General features: G+C 29.7%; 2 protein-coding genes across 2 annotated transcripts in view; one reads left to right on the top strand and one right to left on the bottom strand.

Moving 5' to 3' along the window:
• Sol1 overlaps positions 1-27,687 on the top strand; it is a 365,472-nt gene that overhangs the window by 31,763 nt on the left and 306,022 nt on the right. The window lies entirely within an intron of this gene.
• LOC137925957 (myosin regulatory light chain, smooth muscle) lies at positions 840-4,989 on the bottom strand. Its single transcript, XM_068769459.1, has 6 exons — positions 4,902-4,989; positions 4,727-4,797; positions 4,374-4,518; positions 3,566-3,685; positions 2,828-2,964; positions 840-1,541 (listed from the first exon to the last, which is right to left on the bottom strand). Exons 1-6 carry the CDS (start codon positions 4,935-4,937, stop codon positions 1,382-1,384), a joined length of 669 nt encoding a protein of 222 aa, XP_068625560.1. The 5' UTR covers positions 4,938-4,989; the 3' UTR covers positions 840-1,381.

Raw genomic sequence — 27,687 nt, 5'->3', positions numbered from 1 at the left:
ATTCTAAATATTCATTAAAACTATTACCTAAAGAGTTCTTTTTGTGTATTGTTATTAAAATCACATTAATCAAGAATGTAACCCGTACTTTGTCCACGGCAAAAAAATTATGGGAAAAACACGATATTTTATTTATACAATATTTAATAATATTAAAGATTGAAAATCATTAAGGCACTAAGAATAAAGTAAAAAAAATCGATTTCCTTAGTGATATTTAATAATATTATTTTAAAGCCTAAATATTCATTAAAACTATTACCTAAAGAGTTCTTTTTGTGTATTGTTATTAAAATCACATTTATTTAAAAGTTACATAAGTTAGATAACGTAAAAGTGTTTTGCCTGCGATTTTGTATGAAGACAATAATATTAGTTCAATAAAATAAGTTTTGGGATTGTTCTTATACATGTACGTAAACGTTTTAAACTTATATGTAAATCAAAGATTCATACCAAAAATATCTGTTGACAACACAAATATTTTTCCCTGATAATATTCAACATGTTATTGCGCTGCACACATGTGTTTAAGTAAAAAATAAATTTATATTTATCATTATTATTTTAGCTGCAGGATATCCACTGCCGAACATAGAAAGAACATAGAAAGCCGCCTGGATCCCTGCCTCCCTTCGCCTGGATTTAATTATTTTAACAAGGTCGTATATCCATTAAAATAAAATAAATTACTTAATTTCTAACTATTCATTCTTCAGCCACATTTTCAGCAATATAATAATAGCAATAATTATAAAAAAATAGCAATAATTGGAAATAAAATAAAATGTAGTAATACATAATAACATTTATTTTTAATTCATGACTAAAGCACATAATTTTTTTGAATTAAAATGGCAATATCCTATAATTAAATACGATATTGTATTCGAAATGACATAAAAGCCTTTTCTTAATTACAATTAACAATTAATTAAATATTAAATGCAAATTTCAGTTGACAATAAGTAATTTTATTAACAATGAATTAATGAAGTTTATTAATTGAATCGGATAATTATTGTCACAGAGCTGAAGCAGAGTAAACGACTTGGGACTCGACAGACTTATGATATATAAGGAAGTTAGGGTTATTATTTCAAATTGCGAAAGCACTTATTATCGCGGTATGCAAAATAAGAATTTCTGATGTATCAGATAATTTATTATTTGTTTAGATTAGATCCACAGAAGATGGTATAGCACAGAACTTGTCGGAAACAAGATTGTATTATATTTGATTTACCCAATGACGACGATGAAAAATGCACTGATGTTTATTGGCATATAACAATTCGGAATCAAAGCAAGTTTTGGTTTTTATAATGCTATAAGTATTGTCGTGAAGTTAGACAAGTTATAATCTTTTCGTACGCATTTATTATTTTTTTGCTTTCCTTAATCCGCTTAGTTTGCTACAAAATTGTATGTAGTCGATCATAGTTTTTCCGTTTTTGTCAACTGTAGGCGCTTCATCAAGAGCGTAATCGGTTTCTTTCTCCGTGAAACGGTCGCCCCACGTCATGAGATCATGTCGTATCCTGAAATAATTTTTTTTTAAATAATTGAATTGCAAGATCAATAACACAGTACGATAATTGCAAAGCAAATATAATAATGAAATATTTCTATTGTTATACTATATACAGCGTGATAATGTATAGTTCGTCATATTACTGAATAAAAAAAACAAAGTTTATTTTTAAGAGCAATGTATAAATTTAAGTAAAGTACGTTATACATGGTTCACAATTTTAAATCGCAAGGTAATATTGAATTAATAAATTGATAACTATTTGTACAAGATATAAGTAGTTTGTTTTAATGCACATAAATGCCCAATTCGAGTAAATAACTGTTTTTCTTTAAAGCTTTTTAGCTTAGATTTAAAATATCTTGGCCGGTAGAATAAATCTTTTTTTTTTTGCACATAGATTTGAGCTATGTAATCTGACTGTTGTTTTAATAGCAGATAAAGCTATAAAAGCGGTACAGTTTATACACTTTATGATTGATATTGTATTATTTAAGAATCAGTAAAAAAATATTTCATTAAGTGTGCTCAAGCTACACCAATTCGAATTTATTTTCGGTGATGTAACTATTGGAAATCACTGTTTTAGATTAATTGTGATGGTTTTTCATTAAATAATCTATAAATCGATTTTCCCTTAAGTTGTTAATAATTATCCGAAGTATACAAAATATTTATCAGGAAAAGTTTGCTAGGTACTTTAGGCCTGTTCCAAGTTCGAAGGCCGCAATACCGCAGAGATTAGACAAGTTAGGTGATTTCTGTAGTTAGTGCTAAGTTGTCGGTTATTACTTTACGTGACTGCTTAGCATTATTTAATAAAATACTAATGAATAATTGATAAAGATTACCAACATATCATGTTTATAATTTAGTTATTGTTATATATATATTATGATCGTTACAACCATAGGACGTCTAGTGCTGGACATAGATTTCTACATATTTCTAATAATACCGATAAGAAGCGACTTGTAGCGTCTTTCGACGACCTTGATATCCTCGCTTGTCAACCAGAAGATCCTTCGCTGTTCTTGCCAGAACGTTGTTTACACTACAGAACGGTAAAGCCCAAGTGAACATCAGCTCTGCCCGCTATGTAGCCTGTTCACTACCACTCCAACATGCAAATCCGCTGGCCTTTGTCTTTCACTTTTGTTCGTCGATAGATCTCTTCTTTATTGATTCGATCCCGTAGACAATCGTCGTGCTCAAGAGATATGACTATATATAATATTGTTATAATAAATTGAATTTTTTATAAATACTTGGTAATACTGTAAAGAATTATACCTTTCTTCTGAAATATATCCCGTATTTTCAGCATCCCAACGAGACAAAGCTGCCTTCAATGTTTCTTCTGAATCAAGTTCTAGGGTTTTATACCCTAGAAGGTTGACGAAAGCATCAAAATCTAATGGTTGAGATGCCTGAATCGGAATAAAATAAACCTTGTTATTTGTTTTTTAATATAAATAATGTATCTTCTATCTATATACAAAGAAATTTAAACTAGTTATTTGTTTAATTGATTTTATTTTAGCACGATCTAATGAAATCGTGTTTCAAACGTATTGAAAATTTATAAAGGCGATATCGTGTATCGCATTTTATTTGATTTGTAAAGAATTTAATTAATTAAAATTATAATTAAACATTAGTTAGATAGTAATTAAAATACACAATCATTTTTCATTTCATACTGTTATAAGGGTATAACCTTAAGTTTTCGTATAATATCTTACAAACACGGCATAAGTTATAACGAACAAGGCTATCACCAATGAGTTACTAGTAATTGGTGATCTAAGGAATGCCGGTATTTTCATCATAATCACCATTTCAGTCATAGGACTGCGAGAAGTTATGATTTTCATTAAGTCTGTTTCCTACCAGTATTACTAGATATAGCATCTTCTGATAAATTTAACGAAGTCCTTTCCACTATGTGGGAGGACGTCCTATACTGCGCTTGCCGCTCCATAGTCGTGGCTAATGTTTTTTATACTAATTATTTATGCCCATCTTTACCTCAAAAAACATTTTTCGTACGACGTTTTCGTCGACATTCTCGCCCAAGCTGATAAGTGTTCCGCGCAAGTCACTGTGATCGATGTATCCATCTCCGTTTAAGTCAAACAGCAGAAATGCCTGCATACAAATTTAATTAATTAATTACACTGACGTAAAATGAAGTTATAATAAAAGTCTTTGAGTGACCTATGCTCTCTTTCACAATAACTAAATTTTTATTTAATGAGTGTTAAGCTTCTGCCTTAATAAAAATTATTACACTATAATTTCGTTTGAACAGTGGTAGTTTAGAGGTTTGTTTGAAATTTGCGATCACAGATCGCCGGTTTAATTCCCGAGATACAAATTTAAAAAATTCACACTTTGTGCATTAATTATATAGGATTGCACTGCTCACAAACAAGTTTCCAGAGCAGGGGCAGTTGCATTTCATAATAATATACTGCGATTGCCAATCCGTCTGCTAAGCGTGCCGATTACGGTATATTCTCACATAGATATCTTTGGGGAAATCCTGTGCTATGCAGTAGATATCTATGAGCTGAAACGATGATGACGTTATATTTTTTTTTCAAAAAACGAAAGGACTCTCGATCATAATTAATTTTATGAATTTAAGACGATAGTAAAGTAAGAAAGTATATTGTAGAGATGGATTTTAAATCTCAAAATTCTCAGTGCGATGTAACTTAACGCATATGGTTTAAATATGTATGTACATATGTAATATGTAAAATAAACATTAGTAAAAAAGAATACGCTATATCGTTGAATTAGAGGTCTCACATTACTTTATTTATCTCACCTCTTTAAGTTCAAATATTTTAGTTTCATCTAATTCGGCCATAACGTTAGGTGGAACAAAAAGAGCATCTCGAGCTCTTGATCCAGACCGAGATCGCGGTGCCGGAGGAATAAGCAATTCATTTTCACCCGATACTATTGACTGACTGTAAAAAAATAAAAATAAAAATAGAAGAAATTAAAAAATAAAAATCGTATGTCTCACGATGTTTCGCTTTTTGAATGTATTTACAAAAAAAAAATAACTAAATTTACGTCTTATTTGAAGAACAGGCTTTATATATAAAATAAATTATTTTATTCTTAAGACTACTTTCTGGCTTAGATACTATTTGAAAACATAAAAGATCTTACCCGTCGGGAGATACAGACTTAAGAAGGTTTTCTTTAAAATTCTTAACTTCCGCTTGTCCGGACTCTCTTCTCTAAAAGTTTTGTTGGTATTAAATATTAATAAATATAAACATTGAATAATTAAAGCATATATAAATTAATATAAACATTGCTAACATTCACAATTAACACTTACTGGAAGATTTAGATTATGTTCACTTTCGTCTTTCATATTTTTCGGCCAAGGAAAGGTCTTAAAGAACTCTTCCAAGTTTTAATTAACGTCTGAATATCGTAAAGCAAGACTCGTAACTAAACAAAATTCACGTCATTAAACGTAAATTGCATTTTCCGCGGACGTAGATAATCATTTACTACGGATGGTTGCGCGTAGATTTCAAGATTATCCGTTATGTTTTCCCAGCCAAATTAAATTAAATTTTCGCATGAATATCCTCCAGATTTTCAGGTCAGCACGTCACATATATCTTTCATGTTTCCTTTTGCTAAGAAAAACACATTTTGTTTCGGTTTACGAGTTATGTATTAAATTAGAACCCGTGTTGTTTTTGTTTTCAATATGAACGGAACATTGAAATTGTTCCTCAAAAGACAATACAAGTTATTATCTTATTTCAATTATTTTACAACGCAAATTGTAATTTGCCGACAATTCATGTGAGGCAAATCCTATCCAATAATAAAGTATATATATATGAAATCGCGTTTACAAAACTTGGGTAGCTAAATATTAAAATAAATTATTGATTAATGTCTCTGAAAATTATGTACATAAATAAATTAATATAACTTATTTCAGAGTCATCAGATTATATAGTATGATTGGAAATAATTGTGAATTTTTTAAAGCTTTTTGGGTGCAAAATATGATTTACATTCACCACTTTAAATCTTTTACACTGATAATCAATCATCCTGTATAGCACACTCGCTTAAATTGATACTTTTTTTTCAAAATTAACCTTTGTATTTAAGTCACTTTGATAATAAGTATAATTTTAAATTTATCTCATATCAAGAAACCGGTTAATGGTAACAGAATGTTATAATAGTAGATGAATTATTAAATTATTAATTTTATTTTAAATCATTAGAAAATTGTTTTTAGTTTAAAGCTCAGCAAAAGTAAATTTTTATTTTTGATTCGCTTCGTGAGCAGTGGTAGCTTAGTAGAAAATGACTTTGAGTTATGATCGTAGGTCGCGTGTTTGTTTCCCGGGATACAATCGTATATAGTTCTCACTTTGTGCTTTAATTATATAGGATTGCACTGCTCTCAAACAATTTTTAGCAGCCTCCTTAGGCTAGCAATCGAAATTTGTTACTATGGTATGCATACCATAGTAACAAATTTCGATTGCTAGCCCGTCTGCAAAGAGTGGCGTTTATGTTATATATCTTTTATAGATATCTTTGGCTTTGCCTTGCAGTTGGTGTCTATGGGCTAAAACAACGACTTCTCTTGAACTATGTGCCTTTTTAATTCAGTATTGTTTGACTAATATGCTAATGTGTTAAACTATCTAGAAATGAACTTATTATTTAATTTTTTATTTACACAGAAACAGAAAAAAAAATTATAAGATATGGACAAAAGAATAAACACACATCGCTGTCTTCTAGATAACGATTTTTTCCAAGCAATTATTGTATGGATTTATTTACAAAAGAAAAATAGAACTAGCGGTCATCAAAGTATCATGGAGTACTTAAAATGTTGTCAATACTCATACATTGCGTGCAGAGTTAGCTAAACAATTTTTAATTTAAATAGAATACAATTTATAACTCAATGTATTCAACTAAATAGAGGCAAAACAAAGTACATTTAGTAACTTTCTCCTCCTTCAGTATCTGCGTGCAATGGCCTGTACTGTTAACAATGGTTGTATTCAGCCTATCTTAGCCCTCATTAACATCTTACTATTCTTGCCTAATTAAATGCGGGTTTGCAAACAACAAAGACTTTAGTTCGCATTGTCTTACAGTTGCTATAATTAAATTGAAGTTAATTTTATCTAATTCATTGTAACAGCAAAACGTTTTTAGACACATTCGGACTTTCTTTTAATTTATTTTTCTTAAAAGTGATGCTATAACATTTTAAACTTTACTATTAATACTTATTTTATTTGAGAACGACATAAAAATCTTTTATATTCAATTTTAAAAATATTCTAAAGTAAGAAAATAAACATTTTTAAATAGTGGAATAAAATTGTATCGTAAGGCGATAGAAGCAGACAGCTCTAACCCGCCTGGTAATTTTGCGAAAGGTCCGTCATTGGACGTCTAACGGCTGAAATGATAACGGTTATAAAGAAAAAGTCGCGAAAATTATTGAAAAAGGTTGAAATATAAATAATTGTAGGAAAAAATCAAGTTTTTATAACCAATTACGAGAATGAGTTTAATCATACCGGAATCAAAAACAACAGTCGATATATTCTACATCGTAAGTTCCCTATTAAACAAAAAAAAAATAGTCAATTTATATTAGTACTTAATACAATTTCTTTGAAAGCCAATCAGATAGAGATAAAAATCATTCAAATTATTTCTCACATTCATTTAGACATCGAAACACTCGTAACAGCATTCAATTAATAGATACCAATTTCGTCTGTCCACGATATTTGAAAGGGTTCGATGTTATTTAACGTAATTGCATTAGAGAATTGCCCGGGGTGTTACTCTATTTCAGTTCAAATCAAATTGTTGTCTTTTAATTGGTTTTGATATCCATGTTCTTTACTTCCGTTTTAAATACATATATATATATATATATATATACATATTTATATACATATATATATATGTGTGTGTGTGTGTGTGTGTGTGTATGTGTAAATAATAAATAAGTTATCAAAGCCTTTTTCATCAATATTGTGTTTAAGTAATATTTTTCCTTATATTTTCTTAGAAATACCTTAATATCAAAATAATAATTTTATTTAGACACCGATTGATCATTTTGTTAATTGATCGTCTTGCTTTTCAGCATGATCCACCCTTTTTTCCCCCTCCGCTGCGGGAATAGCGAATGGATTGTTTTGGACTCCTGGCTAAAACCCAACGGTCTTCTTCGAAGCCTTTTGTCAAAACTACTGGAACGCCTTTGCCGCCATAAATACGCGAGATTTAATTTGCATGCCACCAGGATATACGTGCCGCGGATCGCCCTGATTCCATCGCCAAGGCCATGTTATGGGGGTTGAAAAAGGGCGAAGTAACCCTTTCCGACGTTCAGGTCTCCAACTGGATTAGGAGCTCAGATGTTCATTGTCTATCTCTCTCTCTCTCTCTCTCCACAGCCTTCTTCTGCAACATATACATACTTTTTCGCAAACGGTTATACTAGTGGTAGAATGAGCCTCTCTAAGTGTTCTCTTTAACAATCAGCTTTGTGCTATTCTCGTTCATGTTGTTTCTGCTACGGTTTGACGTCATCATTCCACCTATAGCGCTGTATTCTTCTTTTATTATACCCGAGCAAAATTCTGTCACTTCTTTAGTCCATTTTTCTGTCGTTCCATTCCCTATCATTACTATTATATTGATTCTTTGTCTTATTGTTACAAATTTTATTCTTTCTACTTTTATATTGAGTTACTTTTTACTTGTTCCTTTATGGTGTCAAGTTTTTAATTATTTAATATATTTGTTTGTGCATTATATATTGGACATTTATATCTTATAATTACACATGTACAAAGCGTCCCATAAATCAAAGCCGAAATCAGGTATCAAGGCACCTAGGGTCATAAGAAGTTACTAAAAAATGTGACATATGTTTTTATAATCATTTCCATTCATTAAAGTAAATATACTTTATGGAACCTATGATGTTATTTTTATAACCATAATGTCAAATTATAGATTTTCTATTTTATTTAAATTTCTTGTTAGAGTCGTTAAAAAATAAAACTGCAAAGGCAACTGCATATTTTAATTATCTCTATATTTATGACTACCCGAATTCAGCTAGATTTCATTCATAGCGAAATTAACATATTTAGTCTGACAATAAATACTTAACTTTACAAAAAAACATAACATTACATTTAAATTGGGAATTTATTTTATGAATATTTATTTTACTTTTTATGGATCTCATGGGTTGATAAAGAGAACCGAATTGCTGTGATAGCATTACACAAAGTAGGTATGGAGTCTGGTGCAATTTTTGTACACGCCACCTGCTGATAATAGAACCTATACACCTACGATCTAAAATAAAATGTTATTAGTATTCCTTCATAAATAAAGAGCATGTATATGCAGCAACCTATTACGTATCCTATTTAAACTTAAGTATGTGTTTTAAATCAAATTTAATTTGTTATTGCGTTTAAACGTGACCTTTTGCCAAGGCAAAGCCTAATTATAACGTACGTCATGTTAGCAGATGCGCGCATTAGATGAATTTATGATCTCAGTTGAAAATTAATCATAGCGGTACATGTGAAACGTTTTCGAAATAATATTCCGTATTTATTCTGTGGGAATATCAACTAACATTTCTACACTGATTCATCATTTCACTGTACAAATATTATATTACTGGCCAAATCTGTTGCAGGCGCTATAATATATGCATATTTTTTATGAAGTGGTCATTAACTTACTGATAACTTACTTCAATTAAGTCTAACAAGTCCTATTGATAGAGTATGATATATTGAAGAAATTACTTCTACAATAACTTACTTGGAAGCAAAGACTTACACTTTGTACCAAAATGACACTGGATCTAATTCTAACTGGAAGTGAAGGTTATGTACACGAATTTTCTTTCAAATGATTACTTATTTTATACTAGATTGGTTATAGAAGCATATTCTTTAAGAGAGAGAATGCTTAGCTTATTTTATGTCAATTAATATATGGTACACCATATCCAAAAATCAATTCTTTCAAAAGTAATAAATACCTTAAAGAGAATATAATAATAGCGTTTTTAATTTTCGGATTACTATATAGTAAAATTATTTACAATAGAATGATTGAAAATAGGTGTAACAGCTTTAAAGGTTTTGCTGAAAAATTAGACTCTTTAATGCTTTTACACATAAAATTAATCACGCTGCGCCAATCGCGACATATTTCAGCAAAATTTTATACAAATTGTCCCATAAATAAACGACAAGACGTGAAAGATGTGAAATGATAAAATTGTTGTATAAGGTAACGACCGTGCTAAAAGGTAATATATATTATAATAATGCCTTTTGTAATCTCTAAGAAATAACTATAAGAAGGAAATAGTCCTTATTTTCTTCTGTTTCATTCAAATGACAATAATCGAACCACTTTCACAAATATCGATTTCGTACTAAGGCTTGTATTTATATATTTGACTAAGTATATCGAAATGACGCATGTGATCTTTAAGAATCGACAACAATAGTTACCAACATTAATATTGCGATGTTGTATTGCTCCGCCCTGTTCCATTAATCATTACTAATGTGTTTGATGAAAATGTTTGGAATCATACAATTAGACGTTCAGTTGCTACTTGAAGTTATGATTATGTGAAAATATGCTAACTGTACTTTTTTCAAAAACAAAAATACTGATGTAACATTCATTCATCCATTCATTCATGGCAGGAGATAAATGTTCGCCAAAAGGTATAGGCCTACTAGCCGACCGTCAGCCGGCGTCGCTCCTTTGCTCGAATATTCGGGAAGCTGCCGAGCGATGTCTACTACTATTCTCTAACGTTACAACATATTTTAACTAGGTTTAACTAATAAATCGGGACAAATTATGAACTAAGAACTGGCTTTGATCCGTTCATTGAATAAGCAAAGCTTTTACCGGCTGTCTGTATCAATTTCGCTCATAATTCTAGCAAGCATTTAGTCGTAATACGTTGTAAATGTTCGTATATTTTATTTACTTATATTTAAATCATTTTACCGCAATAAGTCATATTGTAACTATGACTCTTTATTTAACTTAGAGCAGATGCTTTAAATTTCAGTAAATAATTTATGTAACCCTAAATAATTTATGTGTAAATCTTATGTATAGCGGGATCTAAATATAAAGTTTTATATACCACACAAAAAAAACACACATTAGTCGCGATTGTGATTTTAAAAATAGTCAACGACAGATTAATTTCACGGTAAAAAAATATTAATATTAATCAGATCTCATCAAAAAGTTAACAAATCTATACATGCAACACTCATGGGCCTGAGTGTACCTATAAATAATTAAGTTCGACAAGATATTCCCTCTTTTTCTCAGTATTAAATATAAAATTAAAAAAATATTATTAAATAAATCTTATTGTATTCAAGAGTTTTTGGTTGATCGAAATGTGTGCAACTTGGTTTGTTGAATCATTCAAAGTATAATGTAAGCATCGACAATTGTTGAAGTTGTTAAAATATGTTTTAAAAGAACAGCTTTTGATTTCCTGGTCGGCTCTTCTCAGCCGGTGGAGGCTCGGAATGCTGATCTCAATACCAATAATGTTAAAATAATCGACGCTTCAAAAAATCATGTAAATACCTAATTTTATAAAGATATTTTCAACTCGAGCTTAACATAAAACTCAATATATTTCAATGTGTAGAAATTGAAAAATGTTTAACACGTCTAGTTTTATTATCGACTAAGATAGACTAGATCTAGATCTAGTTATTAAATGAAGTTTTGACTGTCCATTTTGGTAGTTAAAATATCAAGACACATTATTTGATTCTATTTTGGAGATGTCTAAACTATAATTATATAAGACCAATATATACATTCTTTCAGGTAAATAAATATTTTGAATTTAAATTTATCTATGTATTTAATATTTAAAATTAGTAAATAAAAATCACAATGTTTACTTGACATAATTATGAATTTATAATAATTTTCATTACACAAAAGTTGACTTGAAAGCGAATAGAACCACTAAATTTTTTTTTTTTAATGTTTTCTTCTTATAGTTTAGACCCTGGTATTCTTAACTAAATAGCCATTCTGAAATAGGAATTCAATTTAGTGCAGCAATAGAGCGGTTCTCTCAACGAAATCGATTCTTTATAAATCAAAAAGTCCATCAATCAATTTTACTGACGCTATCGATGGCCCAGTCAATATTTATTACGATTTATATACATCCGTTCTTTACAGTTCTACGCGATACTTATAAAATTATACGGTAAACTCTTTTTTTTAACAACAAACGTTATTTTTGTAATCTATTTTTACACGACCAAAAAGTTTGTATTACATCTAAAACTTGTGTAACCAGATAACATTTTCTATGATAAATAAAGAGACAGGCTCAAATATATTAAATTATTAAAATTTCAATTTTATTAAATTAACAAAATACACCAAGTGAACTTCAATCAATCAATGGATATTTTTTAACTATTTCAACAAAAAAATTATTCTTGCATTATTAATTGCAATTAATTTTCTAAGAGATTCAGAGTCTTTAGAGGTCAGTAGAGGTCTCTACTCCAAAACCTTAAGGCACCAAAGGCTATTAACTTTACGCGCCATATAGACCATATAGGCCTGTTACCACCCCAAGTTACTAACCCAATGGACATTGTCGACAACTCTCGTTCGTTTACGGATATTTTCATTCCTGATTCGATCTCGTAGCGATATCCCGAAAAGAAAAAAAAGCCTCTCCATGGTTTTTAGAGGAACTAAAGAGTAAGTAAGTAGTACCTATTAGTAAATTTATATAAGGCGTTTTGTGTGATTATTTTTCCTCTCAATTTTATTTTGCCTTTCTGTTTTATTTTTTGGTTTATGACATTAACTTCTTTTACCTACCTTTATTATCTCTGAACCGCCTGTCGGTTATCTGGTAGATAATGGCTTAGGCAATAAATTCGTCGTTGTAGATAAAATGAGTAAAAAAGTATTTTAAATAAACAAATAGAGAGAACAGGCCGCTTTCAATCGGACTTAAAGGAAATTAATGGCGCAAAGCCAATGACCAGCATTGAACGTCCTGCGTTTTAAATGATGGTGATTATCATACACCATCATTAATAATTATAAAAGATGAAATATGATATTAACTGTGATCAAAATTTAATTTTATTCGGTCATAACGCTATTCGCATTATTCGTTCAATCTGTTATTCCAATCCAAACGTGATTGGTTCAGGAATATTTTAAAAACCGCCAATAGTTAAGCAATTGTAATATTGGTTAGCCACCAAAACGTGATTAAGTTAATTTTGCTAACCAAAACGTGTTTGTTTAAATTTAATGAAATGAACAATTCATACATATGTAACCAAAATTGAATATACATACATCGAAATGTTAAGTTTTCTTATTACATTGTTTTTGTGTAGATTATCAGAAACGTTGTTACTAAGAAAACAAGGAAAGTCTCGGCATAGAAAATAATTACCTAAACAAAATTGAACTAAAGCTATTATTCGTGTTTTCGTCGAATCTTATTGGGTACTATGATTTATAGCGGTATGTATTATGATTACAAAGCGAAAGCTTTAATTAAAAGCGTTACAAACACAGGATTGTTTTTGGCAAACTTTGAAGGAACTCAGCCATACTATTTCGTTATTCTTCTCCAGTGATTAATTAATTTTACATAATTATTGTGCCTTTGCGTATTTGTTTGTGCGTGCGTTTTTATTATTTTGTCTTTTTATACTATTAAAAGAATAAACGAAACTATAGTCTGATGGCGAATGATTTTGTCAATGTTAATGCAAAGTTACATAAGATTTTGTGAAATAAAAATAGGTTAAAAAATACGAATACGTTTCTGCTTTAATGCGATAGTATATGTCTTCTGATTAAACATTTCTGTAGCTAAATTTTTTAGGCAAGAGCATTATGACTTATGCGTACTCCTTGTCGGTTAAGATACTTAAATCAATGTATTATAGACAAGTCTGTCAAAAGAAAAGAAAATAGAGATGTGTGTTTTATTACATAACACACAAACTTGTACACACATGCACATCCATACAAAGTTTATAAATTGACTTGTTACTTGAATTTTTTAAATAATGATTTTAACTGTTACTTGCCCATATCGTATTTATTAATTAAATATGTACTAAAAATTGCAGTGTTTTAATAAAACAGGAAGATCAACATAGCAATTCTTAAAAGCAAGCACCAAAAATGTTAATGTTAATCAGATATATAGATGGCGAAGTAAAATAAAATATTAGTAAGTGGTTGTATCATGCATTAAAAATTCGAATTAATAATAAAATATAAAAATATAAAATAGTATACATGTAGGTAAAAATAACCTATCAATATTTTGAGGCATATCATCACCTTTCTTTGTCTATACAAAATATAGAATAACATACAAAAGTTTAGCCATTTTGACGCCGTCACACAGTTTTTCTTTTTAGGAATCCATCATAAAAATTAATCCCTTATTGTTAAAATTAAAAAATCATATTTATTAGCTTAAGTTATAAAATCACTATTCATCATCACTACCATATTAGTGATAGATGCAATGACTCTGTCCGACTTATCTTCTTCTAATTATAGCTTATAGTTAAAGCACCGGCTAATTAATGCTAAGTTAATTAACATCAACATGACTTATTACTTAAATTTAACTAAATTTATTTAACATTCACTTAAAACTTCAAATAATGACGCTTCGACTAATAAATATGTAACTAATTCCCAAATTTTCTCATCAATGCCACCTGAAAAGCATTGTTCATATTACATATTTATCGCTATTATAAATTAAAAATATTATAAAGCATTATTTAGAAATATCCTGTCAATATTTATGTATCAACAGAGCAATTTAAATGAAATGCTTAACTTTTACGTGCCTGCGATATGAATATTTTACTGTTTCGAGTGACGTGCATTACGCAACGGGTGTCGCATTGAAGAGTACTGGAAATAAATCAGTGAATAAGTATTTGCTTTAATTTTTGTTTCAATATATTTAAGATATTTCTTTTTAACGAGATTTACGTTGTTTTTTTTATCTCCTCAATGTTCCTGTAGGTAAGTTATTCTGACCCCTAGAGCCTTGATGAAGTTAATTTATGGTCAAATCTCATCTCTTTGCTTATACATCTTCCTTCATCATTTGATATCAATGACATTGTTGTAATTCTTAAAATTGTACATTTGTCGTAAATTAGCACTGCATTTAGTAATTTCTTCACTTCAAATATAAACATACTATCACGCAGTCAAAGCAAAACGGGATAAAAGCAATGCTTTACAAAACCGAAACCAGTTGGTCATTTATGAAAATCTTTCACTTCCTGTTTTGCAAAATTTAAAGCGGGTTGCTACACAATATTAATCTAAATTCCATAAACATCAAAGACCTTAAAGAATACAATTTTAATATAAATAGAATTAATAAAGAAACGTTGTTCTTATGTCAGTTTTACGAACATACGTTACGAACGATATACTCGAATTCAGTAAAAGATTTGAGCCGTTAATAACAAACCTAAGGTGGTGAATAAACATAAGTCTTGGTTTAGGTTATAAATTAGTTTAGAGTCTACTAGTATATTGCATTTTGGCGTACACCCAACTCAACCTGCAACCAATCGATTCCAGTTTAGGCCAATATTTGACAGTCCATCAAATACAAATCTCTTAATAAATTTCTCTTTGAACTAAAAGTATTGGGCTTTTTGCAAATGCTAAATATTAAATAAATCTCAATGTAAATATATTTGTCGCTTCCAACGATGATGTTGTTATCACCGCGGAATTTGATTTTTCTCTGATGATGTTAATGCTGTTTGTTAGCCTTAAGGCTTTTACAGCTTCGTCCGGAATATGAATTTCTAATCAACATATATGCTGATAATGTTAGGGTGCTCTTTAAGGTCCAGGAAAACAACTTTTGGGATATGTAATTATTTATTTTGTGGAGCACGTATCATACGTATACGGAGTGGTTTTAAAGAGAACAAAACGTCGGTACGTCAGTACTGCGTCTACGAGGTTTTTTGACTAGCGCCATCTAGTAGCTTTTTGAGAAAATATGATAAAACACTTTTATGTATTTACCAGTTTATTAATAGTTTATTTATTAGTATATAGAACTATAGTAAGATTTCTCTACGAGATTGAAGCAACACTAAGCAGATTCTTGGACGATGGAAAGTAACCGACTTGGTTCAGTAAATAGACAGGTTGAACTGGCAGTGATAAGGCCATACAGTTTACAGAACAGTTGGTCCATTGGTCTTTACACTTCTATGCCTAAGTTCAGCAGTTGACGACCTATGGCTGAAATGATGATAATACAGTTTTGAACCTGTATTTGTAAGTTTTGTTCATTGGTATAAATAACGGAGGCATAAAAAGAAAGTAATCGCTTGAATCGCTGGAATGGTCTGATGTCTAAATATTATTACGCTGTCAGTTGAATATAAGATTCTCTAAAACTGTGTTGTATTAGTAGTAGTTTCTGAAACTATTTCTCCGACATATGTATTATCTTGTATATAAATATATTAAGTGTGAAATAAATTTGTTGAAACCTATTATCACCTAAAATGTGATTATGTGCGTCAAAAAACGTTTTTTTGATGTAAGAACTTTGTTGTCTTACTGACTTTTCAGAAAGACTGACTTCGAGTTCTGACATTACTTTTGCGGATGCTTCTTGGAGCGACTTGGATTAAGTGACCCAAAGAAGTGATCTCTGCTTGTGCAGTCACGGAATATAACATAAAAATGACCACGAAGCTAAAAAATTCTAGCAATTCAACCTAAAAAGATTTTTTCCCTGCGCCAAAAAACCTGTTTTAAATATCCATTCTTATAAAATACATTTAAGCATTAACAAAAAATGCTTTCTCATAATACACTCGATACCCTTTTCATTCTTTGTATTTTTAAATTTACCACACTGTTGACGTTCTGAATATTTCGACAGAAAGGTATACTAGATATTCAAAATTTAATTTTTATTTTTAACCTCATCATTAAAAACAAGTGTGATACCGCACAAATATATACAAAAACACGTTTAAAATTAAGATACTTCTGTTTATATGACGTGTGTTTATCTGATATTTACTCTCATTATATATATCGCAATTAGTGATAGGTTAGTGACTATATAATGTGTATGGACGTCTTGTTTGTCGTCAGATATTAATAATGCTGTGCTGCTGGTACATTACGGTATTAATTCACAAATTTGTGTCAATACCGATACTGTACCGTAAAATGTAATTTGGGAAAATCTAAGTATTGAGACTAATACATTTTGAATAATGATCATTGTGCAGAAATTAGTTTTTAATAAATACTGCAAATCATATTTGATCGATTGATAAGATATTGATTTTTGTTTTCATTTTTAATTTTAATGTCTAAAAATACATTATTATAATAAAATTGACAAAACACAAACCTCACGCACCACGCACACAACAATGAGAGTGATCCCTTTGAACCGCCGGATGTCTTAAGATGTTACGGTATTAGTAAAATATAAGAAGATTGTCCGAAACTGTGTTTATAGGTAGGTTGTGATCACTTAATTTATGTTGGTGACTTAGAATTGAGAACGTAACGTTTTTTTTTCACACACCACCGAGAGTATTTTTTATGACATTTGAATAAATAATATGTTGTGTTCATTAAAAATATTACCATCTACGGAATCTGAAAAGTTTTATAGATTCAACAATGTTTTTGCTTTGACTAGATTGATAACAATTTGCTTTTTAACTATACGTTATGTTTTTTGTTACACATTTTAATAGTTTTGTTATATGTACTTGAGGATATATATCGCGCTTGGTTACTGATGTGAAAGCTAAATTGAAATGAATCATTTGTTTTCAACTAATTTCAAGTAAACTTTATCCAAAAAGATAGCTTCAGGAATAATATTATAGATACTGTTCAAAGTGTTTTAAAAATTAGGATTACTACATATTATTAGGACCTTGAATAAGTTCTCGCTGTTCTTTGAAAGATGGCGTTGCGGCACTCTGTGCCTGGAATTTCGTACGGTAACAAATTACCAAAGTAGTGCTATATGTAACCTCAAATTATAGTAGAATAGAGTTTACCACAGTGTCAACTACATATTTATTTGCCTTTTGTGAAAATATGTACTTTTGTGCCAAAATACTTTGAGTAATGTCTTTGTAAGCATTGTATTTTAAATAATTTTTTTTTGAAAAAAAAACAGCGAGAACTTATTCAAGGTCCTAATAAAACTAATTATTGTTGCCTATTTGTACCTGCAGACTTTTTGCTGACTGAAGTTATCGGCTTGTTGTATTGTACAAAAAGTAAATGTTTGTATGAATGATTGGAAATATGTGTAAAGCCTTAAAGTTTGTTGTTGGAAATTCAGATAGACTTTTACTCCGTTCAAGCTTTTACACCTATAACAATTCACCCTATATAGTGAAGATATCGAATATTATTACATAAAACAGGAGAAATATAGTCAATTCACGATTCCATAACTGCTCTAGTGAATTGTGAACACAGATAAATTTTCGCCGCAAGTTTATCACAGATTTCCATAAAAAATAAGAAAGGAAACCTTAAAGGGATCCCAATCCTGCGATCTTTCCCTAAAAGCACATCTATTTCAATACATAAAGTGTCCATTCATAAAATATGTCCCTTTGGGGTTTTTATTAAATTTTTCTCAAATAAAATAGGCAACCCTTCTAAAACTGAAGCTGAGAAAAGTCTTTTGTATTTATAAATACAATGGCTTTTTTGACATTTAATCGAATAATACAGTATATTTTTTAGAACTCATTTATTGATAATTATAACATAAGCATTTTGTGACATTTTTCAAATGTAATTTTATGAACTCAGTCATTTTGTTAAATATTTTGTCTCTTAATTAAAATGGGTACGATACCTTGATTAATTTTAGCAGCTAAATAGGTCTAGTCCGTTGAGATATAAACTGAAAAATAACACTCGAAAGCAAACCATGTATGTAAAATCATTCGGTTTTCAGAGTTCTTTAAACTTCGCTAAAAAGTGAATTTATTTATTAGAAAAACAAACAATTATAAATTTTGCTAAACAATAATACGTAATGTTCAAAATATTAATGCATTATTTGGAGGCTTGGGGTCGTTGCTTCAAGCCGCAACGGGAGACCATCAAGTAGAAACAAGTTTCATTTTTACCCTTAGTATTTACGACGTCTCATGGGGTTAAACTGCGGCAAAATGTTATTCATTCTCGCACAAACACCTAACTACACTTTGTAAGCCATCTAAATAAATACATTAAGGTCTTTTCAAAATAAATGTTTTATTTTTAAGGAATATGGTTGACCGCATTACTTAGTGTGTGGGAAATATTTTAAACTTGCTAAATAAATATTGATGACTTGTATTTTATGAGAGTTTTATTTGTTTTGTAAAAATATTTTTGATGTGTTTGGTTGGAATATATGTGCTCAACCATGGGTTTAATTCAAGCAAACAGAATCTCCCGCTATGGTTATATATTCCATTTATAACTAAAATTCCGCTAAAATAAAGGTTGACGTATAAAAAAATCGCAACCAGTTGAAAAATTTCAGAAAAAACGATGATATTTCAAAATGCGCTTTCGAGAGTTCGCTTTGAAATTCACGTGTCTGACAGTTCATCCGCTGCTAATATGAATTATCTGTTAAATATAAATTATCTGTTAACATTTATATCTGTCAGTATTTATCGATAATAAAGTTAATAAATTTATATCATTGTAATTACAACAAGTGTAAAGTGACTAGTTTAAAGCATGTTAAATGAGTAATTTTTTTTGTAGGAATGCGACGGCAAATAAATTCTCGAAATACAAAATCTTTAGGCACGGTCCATTAGACAATACTGTTTCCTATCTTTGATAGTATGTTACTGTAACACTGCAATTTTGCATATGTATAAATATTAATAATTCAGAATCCCATGCAAATATTTATCATAAAATAAAAATTTCGAGTATGTATGAAATGTAATGAAAATATTATAACTGTAAAGAAGTAATTTTAAAAACGATAAATAATGATGTTAAGCATTAAGGTTAGAAAAAAGAGAATAATATGGAGCACTACACCACTGATACATACGGGCATAAAACGTTAGCGATCAAATGAAAGAGTAGCACATCCAACCACATACTAATATTCCAAATATAATTATTAATAAAGACACAGAACTTCTCTGCGTTCCAAGGATTCACCGCGGGATGGTACAGAGTATTGTGCTCAGAGTTTAAAACCAACGTAACAGGAGCAAGGAGAACTCATTTTAATACATTAGCGTTCACCTTCTCCGACCACACTTTTCTATAAACAAATTTTAGATAATGTTAATTTTTTTTGAAGCCATTTCATAACGCCAATAAGCTAATTTATTTAATTAATTCTTTTATGTAATAGTCTTTATTGTACACGCTAGGAAACTTTTAAATAATTTCATATTGACACATTATCATAATACATATGCAATATACATACTGTAAATGTAATACGATTATAAATAAAAAAGACGATTCTTGACGAGCCATAATCCAACAACAGGCTATATAGAGATTTCGCTGTTACATCTTTTGCTCCTGCGGTCTAGACGACGTTACCGATATGTTCTCGGGGATTACATATTGTTTTTCATACCTTTTCACCATAAGTATCCAATACTAGTATTGCATAAGGCATTTATCGTTTTTACGACTTCTTTCACAATTTTTTTCCTGACCTATTGTAATTTACCGATTTGTGCTTCTTATTTTGAAAACCCATTAATTTTTAAACATGTAAAAAATTGTTTGTATGTAATCGGCGTCTTAGCTGAATGTAAAAAGAGTTTTATCGTAATAAAATAGAACACTAGCACTTAAATAAAAATGTCTCGGAAGTATCTTTCTAGCAACGTTGAAATATACGTCAGTCTAATTTGATTTACAATCCCGAGTCGATTGTCATTTCATGAATGTTTTATTAGCACCTAGACTAATAGCATTGCGGTTATACCCGAATTATAAATGAATTCTACATGAAATTCGTTAATATGTTATGATTACTTACATAGTAATTAAATTTCAATAATATAAAATGTATTTAACCTTATTACAGAGTGATTTTAAATAATCGCAAAGTTCAAATTAAATACATTACGTATTCATAAATAAATTACGTTCAAAAAGTTAAAAAAACAAACGTTTACTTTTTATTCTTGATGCTTGTATCTTATTTTTTTAACATAAGTATTTATATATATGTGTGTGAGATTGTTTATATGTGAATACTAGTTTTTATTTTTTTTCTTAGCAGCGTAACGATCTTTTCATTCTTTATTTCTCGTCTCATGACATCGACTTGAAGGTTATACGTCCGGAATACAAGTGATAAGTAAGATAAGTTTACAAAGTTATAAGTAATAAGTAAAAAAAGTATTTTATATTTATTCAACATAATTTTTGATTATATTAAAATAGGTAATATATCGTCGTCGTTTCAGACCATAAACGACCACTGCAAGACATAGGCATCTATGGGGGTATAAACCAGGTGGGTTGACGATCGCAGTGTGGTATTATGGTACGCAGAGGACGCTTCTGCCCATCCTCTAGAAACTTTTTTGTGAGCAATGGCAATCCCATATAGTCAATGCAGAAAGCGTTAATAAAAAAAAATTGTATCCCGGGAATATAACCTGCGATCCCGAAGTTTCAGTCATGGCCACTGGGCTATCATTGCTCAATGATAAAATGTACTACTATATTTTCAAAGATCGTTTGAAATTTAAAAAAATAATCAAGTTTATTTGGTAAATTAATCAAACTCGTCTGTGAAATACAACATATGTATGGTTACTAAATTACAAATATTATAGGAATATAATAATGAAAATAACATTTATTTTACTACTAACTTACAATAGTATATGTTTAAACAGAGGCTGTTGGAAGATATTCATGAAAGCTTGATGTCAGCAATGCCGAGGTTTGTGAACATTATTTTGCTAATTATCTTACGAAAATTCTTCTTTGTGCCGCTGTTGCGTTTTTATCCAACAAGAGTCGCAAAAAAATATTTATCTCTTATAATTTATCTTTGAGAATTATGTGATTTCATAATGCGGTCGAGCTGATTTATTTAAAAATACAAATACTAATTTTTACTACTAATAGATAAAGCTATTTATTCACAATACATTTTTTAAACTATATATATGTATATATGTTATTTATAGCACAAAATTTCACCTTATTATTCTAAAATTTAAATTTATTTTATGGCAGCCATTGTATTAATCATTCTACGTGTATTTTACTCGACAAAAATAAATTGCTACAAATAGATACTTTATCATTTTGATAATGTTCTCACTTAAATTGTATTGAATTAAAATTTTATTTGAAATCCTTGGGTTTGTATATTCAAACATACTCTTTGTGTTTTTTAAATATTGAATGAACAGTTCATTTGTTAGCTTTACTAATAAAATCTATCGAATGACAGGCAGTTTCAATGTATTATTTTTTCTTTGAGCGAAATTAAAAAGTTCATCTTCTTTCGAATCCTCTGCTCTGGTAATACAGCTATATTTTCTGCTATGGCCTGGTTTTCTTTTCAAAATTTATCACTATTAAAAGCTGCATAGATTTCTATATCTCGTACCTAAACACACGACAAGCTTATTTCTAGAAGTCCTTTAGTAGGAATTCATTAGTTATTCAACTTCATGTTATAAATAGCATGTGTCTATGAGATTACATTTCATATGCTTCACACTTATACTGAAATCTTTTTTAACGGCCCAGGCTCTACGTCGTACAAAAGTTTCACCCATATTTAACAAAAATAAAAAGATATATCGCTCGTTGATCGATGTATATAAAAATGAATGATTGTCTGTATTCCCTTCAGAGAATCATAAATTATGAATTTGATCATGTGATGATATTTAGCAAAGTTGTGGCGGTAGTAAAGGTTTCTAAGTTAGTATCACCAATTTTCGACAGATGGCGTCACTGTAATTTTAATGAGTCATGTATTGCCGTTACCAACTAAAATAAATTTAAAGGAAAGTCACAAATATCCATGGCGGCGTAGCAACGTTCGCACGATACAACTTTTAGTAAATAAAATTTTAGAATGATTTGTTACCTCAGACTTGATAAGTATAGAAAAATAGTGAACGTATTATTGTAATTTCTTTTTACCAAATGAAAACATTCTATTTTGGTAAATGTGCTATCGATACATTATCTCATATTAAATGTCCAGTTCACAGAATTCATCAGTGTCCACCCACGTAATTTGTAATTGCTTCACTGCTGATTGGACAGACACCAATCTGATAAATAGTGAAACATTAATTCCAGTAACCTCATTTGACGACGATTTAACAAGATCGATCATTGTAAATAAATTCGATTTTTTTTATTTACGAATAAAATTATCAAAGGTTGAAATGTGGAATAGCGTATTATTGTTACTGTTTATAAAAATACATGCATTATCGAATACAATTAAGTTGCCTATCATTGGGATCGTATAAAATTTCGCAATCAGTAAAAGTGGAACAAAATCAAGACTTGGTCAATTTTAATGAAATAACTGACACACTAAATAAAAATGTTTTGATAATTAACTATTACATTGTTAAAACAATCATTTCTAATATTAAATCCTCAGTAACTAAGAATTTGCAGTCAGTTATGTAATTTTCGTTAGACTTTAAAAAACACATGTTGTATTTCATTCCTCTAGAATTTTCTCTTATATTCCTGTGATAATTACAATATATATGTATACAATATATATATATTTATAGATATTTATCTGTGTGTATGTATATATATAAACAATATAATTCAAACCTTTAACTCATTTCTCAATATACTATATAAATATAACAGAAAACAAAAATTTCAAAAGGTGCCTTTTATACCCACATTTTATATTCCGAAGAACCAATTTGTTATTAATTTATATGTCGAGATCTAAAATAAATTTGTGTAGTAACTACAAGTTATGGTGCTGTAATATTAATATTTATCAATGATTAGAGGCTATTTATTTACGACCGTGAAAATTATGATGACAGGTATTATTGACGTCGTCGGATGCAGGTCGCTTCCAGTTGATCTTTGGAAATCTATGGGACAGTCCTATATCCAACGATCTCCCCCGGTTGAAGTGTCGACAATGATTTAAATTATTGCGAGCACTAGTTCAAACAGTTACGGTGCATTACTTACAAATAATGTTTTTTTTTTGTAATAAAAAATATTTAAAGGGAATAAAAAAACAACGAATGCTTCTTTAGTAATTTTAGTTTCTTATTAAAGAACACAATTATGGAATTCATTCCATGAAAATATTATTCATATGAAAACCCTCCCAATAGAACAAACACTTTTAATTGAATAGTAAAATTTCTTATGACCGCTTGGCAGGTGGATCGCGTGATGATTGACATAACAAGACAAATGATTTCTTTTAACTAAGTGTTGCATGCGAGCAACGTATTTTATTTTCACATGCTTTCTAGTCTGTCGCGGGAGCGCATTTTTTTAAATAATCATATAGAATATATAAAAGTATAGTACAAAGAAAGTTTAGTTCATAAAAACCAAATACAATAGTTTTCGATTTCCTTCAAGTTTTCTGAATAACCAAATATTCGCATGATTCAGGAATTTTTTTGCTGACGATACCTCAATTATTTTTAGCATCAAAGGAATAATCGTATGAAATAAACAGTGCACTGCCACGTATTCTTTATTGGTTGGAAATTAATAAATTATTCTTAAATGTTAAGAAAATCACGTGCATTGAGTTAACATTTCCTAATGTACAAAATCAAAATTGTGACTTACTTATGGGTTATGTAGTATTAGAGCTTAAAACTTAACGTTTTTTTTTTTTGGAGATTATTTTGTATCAAAAGCTTCAGTGGTATCCTCATCCCTTAACACGCGCAAGTTAACTCTGCCAGGCCGTCCTTATAATTAAAAGTAAGACAATTAACAAACACTAAATCTGTTTAACTTGTCTATTTTAATTATTTTCATAGCGTTCTATTTAATTGCTTTATTTTTGGAAAAGAGTTTTATGTTATTTATAACTTAAAAGCCAGAGATTCTTTGAGAGAAGTTTTTAAAGAAATTGGTTTTCTAATGGTTGCTTCGCAATACATTTTTAATAACATATTATTATTTATGCACCACAATTTAAAATGTTACATGAAAAATTGTGACTGACACACGACATACAAGAAATAAAAATAAAAAAGTTAACAAATCCTTCGTGGGTTTGAGAGTACGTATATATAATAAAGTCCCTAATGTATCTCAGATCTTTCTTTTCTTATTTTTAAATTTAAAATTAAAAGTATGTTATTATAGCAGTCAAGTTTTTACTTCATCGCAACGTTGAACCATTTTTGAAATTCGAAAAACTTGGTTTGTAGACATTGTGATAGTCGCTGACATTGTCATTTATATAATTGATATAATAATATGTACTTATGAACAATTGTCAATTTTAATTTCAAATAGCAACTGTTGAGTTTTTAGCCGGCTCTTCCCAGAAGATTATCGTTCCGAACCGGCGATAGATTTACTGCTAATAATGATAAAATAATTGACGATCCAAAAGTGTATGTAAATGCCTACTTGAATTATTGATTTTTGGATAGTTTGTTAAAAATTAATATGAATTTAAATTTAATACAATCATGTTTGATGAAAAGAAGATTGTTCTTTTTGCCACGGTCTATTATTACAGTATAGTTATTTATATTTATTTATATTAGATTTTGTAGTAAAGTGATATATGAGATTTTAATAAGAAATGAAATATGCATAAAAAATACCAAATAACAGAAAAAAATCATTCAAAAATTGATATTCTATTTTGTTATTCAATCGATACGGGAACGTCAATCTATGTAAGTGACAATCAATTCATAACAAATTAATTACTTAGTGGTGTATTCCCACGACAGTATTCGTATGACTCGTAACTAAAATATATTGGACAGACGGAATTTAAAAAATTCTGTTCTGGAAATCATTTATTGTTTATAACTGAATAATTTTTATTTTTTTAAACCAATGTTTTTCCGTCAAATTTGAATCAAATTGACCAAAATAATTAAGACAAGATGTGTCGATAATAATTTCTATTTTAAACTAATTATTAAGGGCGATTGCTGTGCTGCAGCACTATAATTACTTCTCAAGTGACGGTTTGTAAAATATGCATGAGTTTAATTACACAAATTTCGGTCCGTTGCATTTGATTAATGTTTAATTAGTGTTTGAGTTTACAGGACGTAGTTTACCGTACATACATAACTAATGATATATTTTAAAATAATTTGCATAAAATCAAATATTTTAAAATAATAATCACCGCAATTATTACGTTAAATTATATAAATAAGCAGGCTTCATTAAAAGTCGAGCCGGGCGTTGTTAAAAAGAATTACAGATGTATATTATTGTATACTTGTATGTTCGGAAGTATTCACGTCACAATACCATGTTGCGTTGTGTTTATATGGGCTTTCGTTTATTTTCGGTTTAAACGTATTTAAGTTCAACTAACTAATTAAACCTAAGTAACATTACAAAAAACAAAAAGTGACAATAAAGATCCAAACTAATGTTGAAGCCTTAATAATAATACCAACAGGTTGTGTCAAGATACCGTTGGACAGGAATGCTAAACGCGTATCGGATGACAAACCAAGCTGAAGTCTCCTTCGGTATCCCTTGTGTCAAAACAGTAGCTTCGGTTTATGCAATCTAAGAGCGGTCTTCCAATCTAGTCAAATAAGTAGCAACAGTAAACCATATTGATATCACAAACGCGAAAGCATATATTTATATTTCGTGGCAAAGAAATAGTTAAAATATATATGTACCTTAATAATAGATACAAAATGATATTAAAAGGAAGATATTAGAATTAGAAACGTAAAAGGTTTTCTATCCATATTGACTAAAAATATTATAATAAGTAGATACAAATGACTATTTTTATTCGAACAGAAATGATAATCTACGCGTCCTAGATAAGTATCTTCGATGTTTTTATTAAACCGCCTGTTTAATAGTTTTGCTGTATTCTAGCATCAAGATACTCTAGTAGGGAATTGTAACATAAAACAATACATTCACAAATTATATTCGTGCTTCTTTTACATAAATTACAGATTTTTGCGTCAACTGGGGCTGATTATTAAATTTCTTCTTCTACTTGTTTTTCAGCCGATGAACGCTAACTGTAAGGCACAGGCCTCTCTTAAAGAACGCCATGATGACCGGTCCTGCGCTGCCCACATTTAGCGACTTCACGTGACGTACAACCTTAACTATGTCGTCGGTCTACATATTGAGAAGCCTACTTAAGTGGCGTCTACCGGCTCGTGGTCGCCACTCGAGAACCTTCCGGTCTCAAACAGCCATTGGTTGCACGAGCTATTAGTATTATTATTATTATTATCTTATATAACTCGAAATTTTACATTCAATAATCACCCAGTTGTAACATAAAGTTTTTATAACAAGAAAACAAATGCTTTTGTATCACGTAAATAAATGTAACATGTTTCAGCTGAAGCAGCTGGTTTGTTGCGAAAGGAATGTCGGAATTACTTGAGAATTCTTGGCGTAGATGGTATGGGTGCAAGCGATTGGAATGTTCGAAACGACTACAATACTATGCGACAAATTTACAGTTACAGAAATTGTGATATTTTATTCGTACCAATAAAGTATACATTAGTTTTTGTTACTATTATTATCACTGTGAAATATTTACTTTAGGATAAGTATGTGAATAATTCACATGTTTATAAAGTTTAGAGTCTTCGATTTTTTTTATTTAGAGGACAGACTAAGATTATTTGCAATTACACTATGATCGTACCTAAACTATTGTACCGCGCCTTATTTAAACGCTTAGCGAGACGGAGAAG

The sequence above is a fragment of the Battus philenor genome, unplaced genomic scaffold (genome assembly GCF_028537555.1).
Source record: "Battus philenor isolate CCGP_79_NKW_IND1 unplaced genomic scaffold, ilBatPhil1.0.hap1 SCAF_10, whole genome shotgun sequence".
NCBI classification, from domain to species: domain Eukaryota; kingdom Metazoa; phylum Arthropoda; class Insecta; order Lepidoptera; family Papilionidae; genus Battus; species Battus philenor.
The sequence above is the reverse complement of the archived record's forward strand: the minus strand, read 5'-3'. Positions and strand labels throughout refer to the sequence as shown.

What these genes read in the sequence shown, in the direction of transcription:
- LOC137925957 (XM_068769459.1), bottom strand. Translation starts at nt 4,937, where the DNA reads ATGAAAGACGAAAGTGAACATAATCTAAATCTTCCA. An exon ending in AACATAATCTAAATCTTCCA is followed by an intron (nt 4,798 to 4,901) that starts GTAAGTGTTAAT and finishes CAAAACTTTTAG; the next exon opens with AGAAGAGAGTCCGGACAAGC. An exon ending in AAGTCTGTATCTCCCGACGG is followed by an intron (nt 4,519 to 4,726) that starts GTAAGATCTTTT and finishes ATTTTTTTACAG; the next exon opens with TCAGTCAATAGTATCGGGTG.